The following is a 16,276-nucleotide window of genomic DNA, read 5'->3' as shown; positions in this document are numbered from 1 at the left end:
AGTCTCCAGACACTGTACTTCGCAAAACTTAAGCCTTTCTTCGTAAGAGCACCCCTTTGTTCCATTCACTAATCTTGTTGCCCTTCTCTGTACTCGTTCCAGCAGCTCTACATCCTTCTTGAAATGAGGCCTCCAGGCCTGTATACAGTACTCTAGGTGTGGCCTGACCATTGCCTTATACAAGGGAATAATCACCTCCATATCGCTGCTAGAAAAATTCCTACATATCATTGACAATACACCATGAGCTACCCTTGCAGCCCGTCTGCACTGCTCAGAGAACTTCATATCTGCCTGCACAACCATCCCCCAAGTCCCTTTCATTCTCTACCACTGTCAGTGTAGTACCACAGAGTTGATACGTTGCTCTGGGGTTGCTGTTTCCCATGTGTAGTACTTTACATTTGTCAATGTTAAACTTCATTTGCCACCTCTCAGCCCATCTGCTCAACCTTTCCAGATCCTGTTGCAGCAGCAGTATAGTGTCAGTAGTGTCCTCGACAATCCTCCCAACCTTCGTATAGTCTGCAAACTTGGACATTAAGCTTGATATACCATCATCAATATCATTTATAAATACAGAAAACAATAAAGGACCCAATACTGAACCCTGAGGGACTCCACTAATAACATTAGTCCACGATGAGCAGCGTCCATTGATTACCACGCTCTGTTTTCTCCCCCTCAACCACCCCTTTATCCATAGCAGCAATTTGCCTCCAATGCCACATTGCTCCAATTTATGCAGCAGTCTTCCATGTGCAACAGTATCAAAAGCCTTTCTAAGATCCAAGTATATAATATCAAAGTTATTCCCTGCATCCAGTTCTTTTGCGACTGCATCATAGTATCCAATCAAATTGGTCAGGCAAGACTTCCCCTTAACAAAACCATGCTGTGTCTGAGCCATAACTGAAGTCTTCTGTAGATGATTCTGCAGTGCTTCTTTAACCAGTGCCTCCATTAATTTTCCGGGAACAGAAGTTAAACTCACAGGTCTATAATTACTTGTGTCAGCCTTTGATCCTCCTTTGTGAATTGGGGGTCACATTTGCACATCTCCAGTCCATGGGTAGGTACCTCCCCTGAGTCCAAGGAAGCTCTCATAATTATGGCTAAGGGTTTGCTTACTTCCTTTGATGCCTCCTTTAATATAACTGGATAGATCCCCTCCACCCCAGGTGCCTTTCTTGTGTTTATCTTCAACAATTTCTCCTCCACTTTACTCTCAGTTATTACAAGATTCTCTATCTTACTGCCAGAGTTGAATACACCTCTGGCATTCCCCTTGCTGAATATCTCCTCACGTGTGAATGTCGATGCATAATATTCATTTAGTTTGTTAGCTACCTGAGCAGGATCATCAACAGTTGACCCATCGGTATCAAGTGGACCAATCTGATTCATTCTCCTTCTTTCTAGAGTTTACATAAGTAAAGAACTCTTTGCTGTTTTTCTTCGCATCCCTTGCCAAGGATTTCTCGTAATCTGCCTTTGCCTGCCTAACCTCTTTTGTAACTTCGTTACTGATCAACTTGTATCTATCATAGGCTTCTGTGTCACATGTTAATTTTTATGTATTCCATGCCTTTTTCTTCTCTGCCATATGCCTCATTAGTTCATTTGACATCCATTTAGGCCTAAATCTTGAACAATATTTCTTATTTGGTGTGTAAAGCCTAGTAGCTTCCAAGATAAGTTCTTTGAATGCTTCCCATTTTGAATTTGCTGTTGGTAACATCATCGGTTGATCCCACTGTACAGAATTTAAAAACAGTCTCAGTCCATCGTAGTCTCCTTTACGAAAGCAATACCCCTTCCCTTTAACCCTAATGGTAGTTACCTCTTTGAGTAAATCCCACTTCAGAACACTGTGATCACTGCCACCTAGTGGTTCATTTATCTGCAGATTCTTAATGCATGAAGAATCACTACTGATAATCAAATCAAGAATATTACTCCCTCTAGTTGCCTCCCGAACATGCTGATGTAGAAAACAATCATCCAATAAATCCACAAAATCCTTGCTAGTGTGTGAGTGACCAGCCCACAAATTCCAGTCAATATCTGGGAAATTAAAATCCCCCATTATAAGACTCTCTGATTTACTGGCCCACTCTATTTCTCTGTACATCACATCTATTTCTCTGTACTTATTATACTCATCAGTGTCATTAGGCCTATAGCACACTCCTACTCTCAATTTTGATCTCCCAATGCTTATGTCACACCAAACTGACTCGACACTGCACTGTCCAGCGATGTTGACTGGCTTCACTTCCTTGGATTTTATGTGTTTCTTAACTAATAGCATAACCTCTCCTCCCTTCCTATCCGGTCTATCCTTTCTGTAGACATTGTCCTCCCGAAATTAAAGTTCTGCATGCCTTATATCTCTGTCACACCACATCTCTGAAATCCCAACAATATCTGCCTTCGATGTTTTGAGCAATACCTCAAATTCATCAAATTTATTTACTAAACTCCTAGCATTGGTGTACACGCAAGTATATATGCACCCGCTCTTCCTCTTAGCCACCCTAACACAACCCATTTGTTTACTTGTAGCCCCCCCATGATTCCCAGCAGTCTCTGAAATATCCTGCATCTCATTTTCCAGGCTGCTGCTCATTCCAATAGAAGCAGTGAAAGAATCACTTTCACCTCTGCCAGTGGCTACTGTTAATCTATTAGTCCTTGTATCCCCCCAATCTAGCAGTTTTCCGACCCACCTAACACTGCCTCGATTGCATCAGCAAACATTCTTGCATACTTTCTATTTAAATGTATCCCATCCCTGTAGAAGCAGTCTCTTCTCTTAACAAGTACAGACCAGGCTGAAAAAAATTCTACCCTTTGAGCCCTGCACAATCTTTCCAGAGCCGAATTGATCGACAGGGCTCTCATCATATACTCCCTCCTATTGTGTCTGGGCAGAATTGCAGACACTTTCAAATTCAACCCTAATTCACGGCTTTTTTTCATCAGCGACCTGTACTTGTTAAGTAGGTCACACACACACACTAGCAAGGCTTTTGTGGATTTATTGGATGATTGTTTTCTAAATCAGCATGTTCAGGAGGCAACTAGAGGGATTAATACTCTTGATTTGATTATCAGTAGTGATTCTTCATGCATGAAGAATCTGCAGATACAGGAACCACTAGGTGGCAGTGATCACAGCGTGCTGATATTGGATTTACTCAAGGAGGTAACTACCATCAGGTGTAAAGGGAAGGGTTATTGCTTTCGCAAAGGCGACTACGATGGTCTGAGACAGTATTTAAATTCTATGCAGTGGGACCAACAGATGATGTTACCAACAGCAAACTCAAAATGGGAAGCATTCAAAGAACTTATCTTGGAAGCTACTAGGCTTTACCTACCAACTAAGAAATACTGTTCAAGATTCAGGCCTAAATGGATGTCAGATGGACTAGTGAGACATATGGCAGAGAAGACGAGTGCATGGGATACATATAAATTAACATGTGACACAGAAGCCTATGACACACAGAAGCCTTGGTTACAGATCAATTTATATCTAAGTTGATCTGTAACCAAGTTACAAAGGAGGTTAGGCAGACGAAGGAAGATTACGAGAAATCTTTGGCAAGGGATGCAAAGAAAAACAGCAAAGAGTTCTTTAGTTATGTAAACTGTAGAAGGAAGGGGATGAATCAGATTGGTCCACTTGATATCGATGGGTCAACTGTTGATGATCCTGCTCAGGTAGCTAACTAACTGAATGAATATTTTGCATCGACATTCACACATGAGGAGTTATTCAGCGATGGGATTTCCAGAGGTGTATTCAACTCTGGCAGTAAGCTAGAGAATCGTGTAATAACTGAGAGTAAAGTGGAGGATAAATTGTCGAAGATAAACACAAGAAAGGCACCTGGGGTGGATGGGATCTATCCAGTTATATTAAAAGAGGCAGCAAAGGAAGTAAGCAAACCCTTAGCCATAATTATGAGAGCTTCCTTGGACTCAGGGGAGGTACCCATGGACTAGAGATGTGCAAATGTAACCCCAATTCACAAAGGAGGATCAAAGGCTGACACAAATAATTATAGACCTGTGAGTATAGCTTCTGTTCCCGGAAAATTAATGGAGACACTGGTTAAAGAAGCACTGCAGGATCATCTAGACAAGACTTCAGTTATAGCTCGGACACAGCATGATTTTGTTAAGGGGAAGTCTTGCCTGACCAATTTGTGGATACTATGCTGCAGTCACAAAAGAACTGGATGCAGGGAATAACTTTAATATTATATACTTGGATCTTAGAAAGGCTTTTGATACTGTTGCACATGGAAGTCTGCTGCACAAATTGGAGCAATGTGGCATTGGAGGCAAATTGCTGCTATGGATAAAGGGGTGGTTGAGGGGAAGAAGACAGAGAGTGGTAATCAATGGACACTGCTTATCGTGGACTAATGTTATTAGTGGAGTCCCTCAGGGTTCAGTATTGGGTCCATTATTGTTTTCTGTATTTATAAATGATATTGATGATGGTATACCAAGCTTAATGTCCAAGTTTTCAGACGATACAAAGGTTGGCAGGGTTGTCAAGGACACTACTGACACTACGCTGCTGCAACAGGATCTGGAAAGGTTAAGCAGATGGGCTGAGAGGTGGCAAATGAAGTTTAACATTGACAAATGTAAAATACTACACATGGGAAACAGCAACCCCAGAGCAACGTATCAACTCTGTGGTACTACACTGACAGTTGTAGAGAATGAAAGGGACTTGGGAGTGGTTGTGCAGGCAGATATGAAGTTCTCTGAGCAGTGTAGACGGGCTGCAAGAGTAGCTCATGGTGTATTGTCAATGATATATAGGAATTTTTCTAGTGGGGATAAGGAGGCGATTAATCTCTTGTATAAGGCAATGGTTAGGCCACACCTAGAGTACTGTATACAGGTCTGGAGGCCTCATTTCAAGAAGGATGTAGAGCTGCTGGAACGAGTACAGAGAAGGGCAACAAGATTAGTGAATGGAACAAAGGGGTGCTCTTACGAAGAAAGGCTAAAGTTTTGCAAATTACAATGTCTGGAGACTAGGCACCAGCGAGGTGATCTGATAGAGGTGTATAAAGCCTTGAATGGTTTGAGCATGCTCAATGCTGATGGGATTCTTCCTCTTGCTCAGAATAATCGCCTGAGAGGGCATAAATTCAAATTGAGGAAAGACAGATGTAGGATAGACGTGCAGAAATTTGCCTTTAGCTAGCAGGTGGTTGGTTGGTGGAACAGACTTCCATCCCTTGTCGTGGAAGTTGATAGCCTAAATAAGTTTAAGGCTCAGCTGGACAGGTATTTCGAACGAACAGAGGGGTGAAGTGGAAGTGGTTATTTTTTATTTATTTTTATTTTTTTTTGGCTGATGATGCATAATCTTGCTTTCTTGCATGAAATGCCTTTACTAATGCTAATGCTAAGGCTATCAACTTCCACAACAAGAGACAGAAGTCTGTTCCAGCAATCAACTATCTGCTGGCTAAAGGCAAATTTTCGCACATCTATTAAACACCTGTCTTTCCTCAGTTTGAATCTATGCTCCCTCAAGTTCTTAATCTGAGCAAGAGGAAGAATCTCATCAGCATTGAGCTTGATCAACCTATTCAAGGCCTTATACGCCTCAATCACATCATCTTCCATGTGTCTAGTCTCCAGACATTGCAATTTGCAGAACTTAAGCCTATCTTCGTAAGAGCATTCCCTTTCTTCCCTCACCATTCTTGTTGCCCTTCTCTGTACTTATTCTAGCAACTCTACATCCTTCCTAAAATATGGCCTCCTGGTCCCTGTACACAATATTCAAGGTGTGGCATGACCACTGCCTTGTACAAGAAGATAATTACCTGCTTGTCCCTACTAGTAAAATTCCTATATATCTTTTACAAGACTCCATGACCTGTTCTGGCAGTCTATCTGCATTGTCAAAGAACGTCATTTTCACTCTCCACTTACCTGAGTGTAATACCATACAGTTGTTGGTATGTTTCTCATGGATTACTGCTACCCATATGCAGTATTTTGCATTTGTCAATTTTAAACTTCAGTTGCCACTTCTTAAACCATTTGCCCAACTAATCTAGATCCAGTTGCAGCAGCATATCTTTACTGTCATTAACAACCCTGCCAAACTTTGTATCATCTGCAAACTTGGACATTAAGCCTGATATACCCTCATCAATATCACTGATGACTAAACAAAACAACAATGGTCCCAGCACCAAATCCTTGTGGACATCACTAATAACATTAGTCCACATAGAGCAGGGTCCATTTCTTACCACTCTCTGCCATCTCCCATTTAACCATCCCTTTATCTATTGCAGTAACTTGCCCATAATGCCATACCGTTCCAATTTGTACAGCAGTCTTCCATGTGGAACAGTATCAAAAGCTTTCCTGAAATCCAAGTATATGATATCAAAATTATTTTTTGCATCCAGTTCCTTTGTGAGTACATCATAATATCCAATCGAATTAGTCAGACAAGACCACCTTTTAACAAACCCATGCTATGTCTTAACTACTACTGCAGTATTGTCTAGATCAGGGGTGGCCAACTTAATTTGTGAAGTGATCTACTTTTTTCCTTCAAAGTGTGCCACGATCTACTATCCCAAGCATTTCATTACATGTGGTTAAAAAGGTTAACATATATTGAAAAATGTTGTTTATAAATTTTAAAGCTAAATACAATTCAGAATTCTTATTTTAAATTCATACATATTTAAGTTTTTAATTTATGTGAAGTTTCTGTCTTCATGTCATCTGCCAAGCTTTCAAAATCAGGGATATACTCTGATAAGGCGGACCGTAAAGAATCTTCTATATAACCCCAGGGGCTCACATCTGGTGAGTATGGGCTTGGCACACCCAGGGTCCTGAGCTGGATGTCATCATTCTTCTCTTTCTTGATGATTCCCTTCCCTTCCCTCTCTCTCTCTCTCTCTCTCTCTCTCTCTCTCAGGGTAACTTGGGAATTTTTTTTTGGTTTTTTTTTTTTTTTTTTTTTGATTTGGTAGTTGTTGGCGCATCGGCTTCTGTGGCCATATTGCACCTCCCAAGGTTTTTGCAGTACTTTGATCCAAGCCCGAGGCGGGAATCGAACCCGCGACCTTTGAGTTGCCGGGCAGGTACTTTACCCACTCGGCTAAGCCCGGTCGGCTATTTTTTTTTTTTTTTTTGGCTGGTGCAGCATAAGCCTCAGGCTTCCTTGCACAATATAGCTAATAATAATAATAATAATAATAATATGCAAGTCTGTTAAGAGTAGAGCGATTTTCGTCTTTGTTTGTTTCAAATACGAAATGGGCGATTCACATAGATAATGTGGAACCAAAACAGAAATTTTAGAAGTTCACTGCATTTTTTTACATTTGGGTACTTTTCTCGGCAAACACATTTCCAAAAGTCTTATACTAATTATCTGGCTTTTAGGAAGATATCGTTTTGCAATGTAATAATTTCATTTTCAAGTAATATTTTCTCCATTAAAAAGAACTCAGTGATTTTTTTCTTGCAATTTGTTTCTTAAATTTATTTTATGAATTGAAGTCGACATTAAATGGATAAGAAATATATTGAGCAATGTCTTCAAATTGTTTTAAAATCACTGAATCTGGTTTCAAAATCATCCACAACTTTCTCAATTTCAGAAACATATTTCTCACTATTAAATTCAAAAACAGGATATTTTTGTAAATGATCAATTTTTTTTTTCTTTGAGATCCTTAGCCATTGCCAAAAATTTATATTTATATGCAGAAATACTACTAACCATGTCATCCACATTTCTATTTTTCCTTGTAATTCTAAATACAAATCACTTAATTTACTGGTAAAATTGGCAAAAAAAGCCAGATCACACAACCACTAAATATTTTTAAATTTCATTCAGCAAATTTCGAAATCTCTGTAGAAACTAACTCCCGCTCAGCCACCTCACATCTGGTTCATTTTTATCAAGTTGCATTTTGAAAATTCTCCTTTGAAGAGACTGTCCTCTGATGGAATTCACGATTTTGAAAGCTATATCCATAACACTTTTAGCGTTTAATCCTTAGCTGGCTAACACTTGTTGATGGATGATACAATAGTAGCTCAAAAAGTCTGGGCATTCATCATCCTTTTGGCAAAATGCGATGAATCTGTTAAGATGCCCCGTCATTGCTTCAGCTCCATCTGTTGTTATTGATACGAGCTTAAATAGTGATAATTTAATTTTTTAAAAAAATTTTGGATTTGTTAAATATATCAAGACCACTAGTTCTTTCTTTTAATGAAACCACGCCCAGCAGTTCTTCCCTAGTGGTAAAATAATCGAAACCCATACAAATAAAAATGAGCAATTGAGCTGTATCAGTTTGTAGATTCATCCAGTTGTGAAGAAAAGGACACACACAATTAGCAATATGAGCATGCAATTGTTCGCTCACATATTTACTTATTTTTTCGATGCTTTGCATCACAGCATTTCGAGATAATTGAAGATCTTGAAGACCTTTTAACTTAATTTTTGTTCTTAAAATTTTCAAAAAGAGAATCTGTTATTTCTAAAAATCCTTCTTTGATCAACTGACCAACAGAAAATGGGTTGTATTTTTTGCAAGAAGATGACTCACTTTAAATGATGCTACAGCTACTGCTTTAGATTGTAAATTAGGTCTCATGAAGATATTTTGTTGTGCAAATAATTTGGATTTAAGTTTTTTTAAAATATCTAAGGTTATTATTAGGAGGAAAATCCGGTTGGTATTTACCATGGAATGCGTTGAAGTGCCTTTCTAAATTTCCTTTTTTGGGTATAGCCACCGAAGCATAGCAAAGCAAACAACATTTTTCTTTTATAATTACAAAAAAGTATTCTAGTTCTCACTCTTCATGAAAATGATATGTTTTACTCTTTTTGCAGTATTCATTTTAAACAAAGGGTATTAAATTTACCAGTAAGTACTGTACAATTATTAATATTAAATAAGCTAAATAAGAATTTGACACATACACTATGCTCTCCACAACGTAACTGTGTGAATTTTCTCTAGACAAGCCCAGTGGCTGCACGGCGACAAGAGTAGTCATGTTGTTCAACCGATTTGTAATAAGCATATGCAGTGGGGTGCATAATGATAATATTTAATTTTGACTAATATATTTTTATATACATTTAAAATTCGTCGTGAAATTATTTTTACTTATGTCATTTATTTTTACGTATTATTTTTAGGGTCTGTAGTCTAATGAAGGATCCTTGTAATGTCACTCGATTGTCTGTCTGTCTGTCTGTCTGTCCATCTGTCTGTCTGTCACAGCATTGTATTTCTGGAACCACTCAATCTATTGATTTGAAATTTTGCATAGGTTTGTACATCATGTGGGCTAACATAACACCATACTGATCGTTGTTGAGAAAAATTTGTGTGAGAAATGGGGGGATAAAATGTTGGGTGGCACAAAATGTCGACAACCTACAGCTTATTATACACCATTGGAAAGAACTCAACTAGTAGGTTTAAAATATAATTTTAAACTATTTTTAAAATTATAAATGGTGATGCCAGACAGGAAAATTTGAGTAATTTTCATGTCCTCCCCCTCTATTTCGGTCGCTAATGGAGCTAAATGTTTAAAAACCACATTAGCTAAGCATTATTCGATGCTTATCAAGGGAAAACTATTCCGATTGAAATCTATTATTTACTTTTTGTGTTAAAATTAAAACACAAATTTTTTATTGCACTTCAATAGTGCGCTTCTCTGTACTTTTGTCACTTCTTTGTGACAAAAAGGTTGTTAAATAGTTAGTTAATAATTCTATAAATGTCATTTATAAATTTTGCGACGAAAAGTATTCTTTAACAATTTTTAAAGCTGGAGTTGTCCAGGCAAGGTACTCAGAGAGCCAGTGTTGAGGCTGCAGTGATGGGGAGGTGCCTGTGCAGAGTGTTGCATGGCCCTCAACATGCCAGTCACTTCTCCCCAAGACTTTAATCACCACTCTAGGAAGAAGTCGGAGTGGCTTCTACCACCCTTGTCATTCACAACAAATGGAAAGACTCAAATAGACAATGTTTTCGTTAGTTCCTCAGTTTTTGGCCAAGCTGGGGTATTAGAAACTTTTTTCAGTTACCATAAAGTTCTCTATTTGAGATACTAAACTAACAACCATTCATAACTAAGGACCCTTCATCCTGAGTGCCCGGCACCCAGCAGTTGACCGATTTATTTACTTATTTTACTCAAATTTTACTTATTTTTTATATATACTTGAATAATAAATTTATGCTTAATAAACTGCATTAATATACTAAATTTGTTGTTCTTATTCCAAAAACATTACTATTAAAGTTAAAGTTACTATTAAAGAACAATATGAGAGAAAAAAAAAAAAAATTTTAGAGCATTAGCATTAGTAGAGACATATGCAAGAAAGCAAGCTTATGCAGCATCAGCAAAAAAAAAAAAAAAAAAACACTTCCATTTCACCCCTCCGTTCGTTCGAAATACCTGTCCAGCTGAGTCTTAAGTTTATTTAGGCTATCAACTTCCACAACAAGGGATGGAAGTCCGTTCCAACAACCAACTACCCACTGGCTAAAGACAAAAAGTACTTTTCATATCCTTTTAATTTCCAATTTTTCCTGATAGCAAAGAATGAGTACTGGTACCTATTTTTTTTACAAAAAAAAAAAAAAAGCACTGAGTGTAACTATATACCTGCCAAGCAGTGCATTCGTCTACTAGCAAGAGGGGTGACACTGTTGCATTGCCCAGGAACTAAGTATCCTACGAATTCTGCACTTTCAGTGTATGTGGTTGATACTAATAATAGGATTACACTAGTTTAGGAAATAGAAAACTATAAACACATGTACTTTTAGAAAAAATGTTTTATACTTACCAGCAATAGTGCACTTCTGCCAAGGTAAGAAAAAAATTACTCTTCCATCACTTGTTGCGGGGTCTAATAATCCCATGTTTGATGGACTAAGAGAAAAGAAAAAGTTGTTACATGTCATACATGACTAACTTGTAAAATAAACTAAGCCAGATCAAGTTTCTGTACTACCAATTTCAAAACAAACATATAACACCTTATAATAATGTAGGCATTGGGAAAAGTGGTGGAGACCAATAACATCATTATAATAAAACATTATATAAAATCGGCATTAGCATTAATAGAGGCACATAATGCAGGAAAGCAAGCTTATATAGCATCAGCCAAATTAAAAAACAACAACCTTCAGATTTCACCCATCCATTGACTCCAAATGTTTGTCTAGTCCTGCCTTGAACTTAAGTTGTTGACCTCCACTACAACAGATGGAAGTTTGTCCAACTATCAACCACCTGCCAGCTAAAGCAAGTGGTTGAAAAATTTCCACACATCTATTCTACAATTGCCTTTCTTCAATTTGAATTTATGTCCTCTCAGGTGAGTAATTTGAGCAAGAGGAAGAATCCCAATAGCATTGAGCTTGCTCAAACCATTAAAGGCCTTATACATCTCAATTAGATCACCTCACAGGTGCCCAGTCTCCAGGCACTGCAATTTGCAGAATTTAAGCCTTTCTTGGTAACAACAATCCTTTGTTCCACCCAAAAATCTAATTGCTCTCATCTCTTCTTGTTTCAGCAGCTCTCCATCCTTTCTAAAATGAAGCCTCAAGACCTGTATGCAGTACTCAAGGTGTGGCCTGACCATTGCCTTATACAAGTGGACATTCACCTCCTTATTCCTGCTAGCAAAATTCCTGTATATCATTGACAAGACACCATGAGCTATTCTTGCAGCCTGTCTGCACTACTCAGAAAACTTCATATCTGGCTGCACAATTATCCCCAAGTCCTTTTCATTCTCCACTACCCTGAATGTAGTATTACTATGCTGATACATTAATCAGGGCTTACTGCTACCCATATGCGGTACTTTACATTTGTCAATGTTAACATTCAGTTGCCACCTCTCAGCCCCATCTCCTCAACTTTTACCGATAATGTTGCAGTAGGGTACTATCATTACTATTATTAAAAACCCCACCAACCTTTGTATTGTGTGCAAACTTAGCATTAACTGTGATACACCTTCATCAATATCACTGACAAATACCGAAAACAACAAAGGGCCAAACACTCAACTCAGGGGAACTCCACTAATAACATTAGTCCATGAAGAGCAGTTTCCATTGATTACCACTCTTTGTCTTCTCCCACTCAACCATCCTTTTATCTATTGTAGCAACTTGCCTTAATGCCCTACTGCTCCAATTTCTACAGTAGTCCTCCATGTGCAACATTATAAAAAGCTTTCTAAAATTAAAGTATATGATATCAAAATTATTTTTTGCATCCAGTTCCTTTGTGGCCACATCATAGTATCCAATCAAATTTGTCAGATAAGACTTAGTGTTAAGAGACCCGTGCTGTGTCTGAACTATAACTGCAGTCTTGTTTAGATGACCCTGCATTGCTTCTTTAACCAATGACTCCATTATTTTCCCTAGAACAGAATTCAAACAGGTCTGTAATTACTCGTGTCACCCTTTGATCTGGGAGTTTGAGAACGAAAATGGCCTGTGCAGACGTACATTTTTACCGCTCCTGGAACAGAGAAGTTTTTTCTGATTTATTTCCTGTTTTATTAGCTTAAATTGGCATATTAACTTATTTTCTAGAGTACTTTTATATTCTTATTTAAGATACTTAGATTAAAGTAACTTAGATAGAGATTTTGTAGGTATTACTTAGCATCGGGAAGGGTATCAAATCCACGTGTTTACCGTTCGTAAATAGCCACCATTGCTACGCGATACAAAATATCTCGAAATAGATAGCATAAGTATAATATAGTATAGTACATAATATTGTCAATTAATCAGATAATTAATCTTGTTGAACTTCACTGTCAATTACATTGTACTTTTAACTATACATATAACGACTTGGGTTACGTAACATAAATAATTAGTAAAAAATAATTAATACTTAACTTGATACGGAAGTTATATAAAGACATTTCGTAGATAACACTCAATACTGAAACATAAATATAGAGTTATAACTGTGTTCAGATATAAGTTTAGGATTTTAATTTTGTACTGAAATTGAAATTTTATTGAAATTAAATCGAAACAATGACTCTGACCAGAGCAGCAAAGCAAAAGGCTCAAGCTAATGGGAGCGCTGTGGCTCAGGGGAGCACTGAGGGGGGCAGTTGCCCTCTGAATCACAGCCTATTAAAATGCACTAATTGCTTGATGTTTGTGGAGCAGTCGGGTACGGGACATGATACTGCCATGGGGTATGTCTTTCTGTGTGCGCGATGCAAGGAGTGTAAGGAAATCAGGCGACAACTCAGCATTGTTATGGGTTTATATGAGAGCTTGAAGGACAGGGTGAGTGCCCTCGAAGCATTAAAAGTGAGGGGCCCATCAGGCTCTCAGCTGCCCACACTAATGCCAGAGCTTGCACTTGGTCATCGCGCAACACAGCGGCAGCCCCCAAGGCAGAATGCGCTGGTCCCAAAGGAACTAGTAGTTGTTGGTGACTCTATTGTCAGGGAAACGGGAAACATGCTTTGTAAAAAGGATAGGTGGAACAGGACCAGGGTATGTCTGCCAGGGGCAAAGGTTCATGACGTTGTAGAGCGGTTATCATCTTTTAAGGGCACAAAAGGTGATATAGTTGTACATGTTGGCACTAATGATATTAAGAGTAGGAGACCGGCGGAATTACTTAACAAGTACAAGTCACTCTTGAAAAAAAGCTGTGAATTAGGGTTGAACTTGAAAGTGTCTGCAATTCTGCCCAGACACGATAGGAGGGAGTATATGATGAGAGCCCTGTCGATCTATTCGGCCCTGGAAGGATTGTGCAAGGCTCAAGGGGTAGAATTTTTTTCAGCCTGGTCTGTACTTGTTAACAGGAGAGACTGCTTCTACAGGGATGGAATACACTTAAATAAAGGGTGCAAGAATGTTTGCTGATGCTATCGAGGCAGTGTTAGGTGGGTCGGAAAACTGCTAGATTGGGGGGATACAAGGACTAATAGATTAACAGTAGCCACTGGCAGAGGTGAAAGTGATTCTTGCACTGCTTCTATTGGAATGAGCTGCAGCCTGGAAAATAAGATGCACGATAGTTCAGAGACTGCTGGGAATCATTGGGGTACAAATAAACACATAGGTTGTGTTGTGTTAGGGTAGCTAAGAAAAAGAACAGGTGCATGTATACTTGCGTGTACACCAATGCTAGGAGTTTAGTAAATAAATTTGATCAATTTGAGGTATTGCTCATAACATCAAACGCAGATATTGTGCGGATTTTTGAGACTTGGTGCACACAGATATAAGGAATGCAGAACTGGAATTTGGGGAGTACAATGTCTACAGAAAGGATAGACAGGGTAGGAAGGGAGAAGGGGTTATGCTATTAGTTAAGAAATACATAAAATCCAAGGAAGTGAATCCAGTCGACATTGGCAGACAGTGCAGTGTCGAGTCAGTTTGGTGTGATATAAGCATTGGGAGATCAAAATTGAGAGTAGGATTGTGCTATAGGCCTAATGACTCTGATGAGTATAATAAGAAACTGTACAGGGAAATAGAGTGGGCCAGTAAATCAGAGAGTCTTATAATGGGGGATTTTAATTTCCCAGATATTGACTGGAATTTGGGGGCTGGTCACTCACACACTAGCAAGGCTTTTGTGGATTTATTGGATGATTGTTTTCTACATCAGCATGTTCGGGAGGCAACTAGAGGGATTAATATTCTTGATTTGATTATCAGTAGTAATTCTTCATGCATTAAGAATCTGCAGGTAAATGAACCACTAGGCGGCAGTGATCACAGTGTGCTGAAGTGGGATTTACTCAAAGAGGTAACTACCATTAGGGGTAAAGGGAAGGGTTATTGCTTTCATAAAGGCGACTATGATGGACTGAGACAGTATTTAAATTCTATACAATGGGACTAACTGATGATGTTAGCAACAGCAAATTCAAAATGGGAAGCATTCAAAAACTTATCTTGGAAGCTACTAGGCTTTACATACCAACTAAGAAATATTGTTCAAGGTTTAAGCCTAAGTGGATGTCAGATGAACTAATGAGACATATGGCAGAGAAGAAAAATGCATGGGTTACATACAAATTAACACGTGACACAGAAGCCTATGATAGATACAAGTTGATCTGTAACCAACTTACAAAGGAGGTTAGGCAGGCGAAGGCAGATGAGAAATCTTTGGCAAGGGATGCAAAGAAAAACAACAAAGAGTTCTTTACTTATGTAAACTCTAGAAGGAAGGGGATGAATCAGATTGGTCCACTTGATATCGATGGGTCAACTGTTGATGATCCTGCTCAGGTAGCTAACTAACTGAATGAATATTTTGCATCGACATTCACACATGAAGAATTATTCAGCGAAGAGAATGCCAGAGGTGTATTCAACTCTGGCAATAAGCTAGAGAATCTTGTAATAACTGAGAGTAAAGTGGAGGAGAAATTGTTGAAGAGAAATACAAGAAAGGCACCTGGAGTGGATGGGATCTATCCAGTTATATTAAAGGAAGCAGCAAAGGAAGTAAGCAAACCCTTAACCATACTTATGAGAGCTTCCTTTTTACTCAGGGGAACTACCCATGGGCTGGAGATGTGCAAATGTAACCCCAATTCACAAAGGAGTATGAAACGGCGACACAAATAATTATAGACCTGTTAGTTTAACTTCTGTTCCTGGAAAATTAATATAGGCACTGGTTAAAGAAGCAGTGCAGGATCATCTAGACAAGACTTCAGTCACAGCTCGGACACAGCATGGTTTTGTTAAGGGGAAGTCTTACCTGACCAATTTCATTGGATACTATGATGCAGTCACAAAAGAACTGGATGCAGGGAATAACTTTGATATTATATACTTGGATCTAAGAAATCCTTTTGATACTGTTGCACATGGAAGACTGCTGCACAAATTGGAGCAGTGTGGCATCGGAGGCAAATTGCTGCTATGGATAAAGGGGTGGTTGAGGGGGAGAAGACAGAGAGTAGTAATCAATGGACACTGCTCATCATGGACTACTGTTATTAGTGGAGTTCCTCAGGGTTCAGTGTTGAGTCCATTATTGTTTTCTGTATTTATAAATGATATTGATGATGGTATATCAAGCTTAATGTCCAAGTTTGCAGACGATACAAAGGTTGGCAGGGTTGTCAAGGACACTACTGACACTATGGTGCTGCAACAGG

At 38.7% G+C, this 16,276-nt stretch overlaps 1 protein-coding gene across 2 annotated transcripts in view; it reads right to left on the bottom strand.

The window, feature by feature from the left end:
- Gpo1 (glycerophosphate oxidase 1) overlaps positions 1-16,276 on the bottom strand; it is a 428,577-nt gene that overhangs the window by 211,650 nt on the left and 200,651 nt on the right. For both annotated transcript variants that reach the window (XM_090387948.1, XM_090387949.1), the window contains exon 9: positions 10,925-11,010. In XM_090387948.1, the coding sequence (XP_090244074.1) occupies positions 10,925-11,010 (86 nt within the window). The remainder of the gene's footprint in view (positions 1-10,924; positions 11,011-16,276) is intronic.

The sequence above is a fragment of the Mastigoproctus giganteus genome, chromosome 13 (genome assembly GCF_048544385.1).
Source record: "Mastigoproctus giganteus isolate SK-2022 chromosome 13, ASM4854438v1, whole genome shotgun sequence".
Lineage (NCBI taxonomy): Eukaryota > Metazoa > Arthropoda > Arachnida > Uropygi > Thelyphonidae > Mastigoproctus > Mastigoproctus giganteus.
This window is presented reverse-complemented; position numbering and strand designations above follow the sequence as displayed.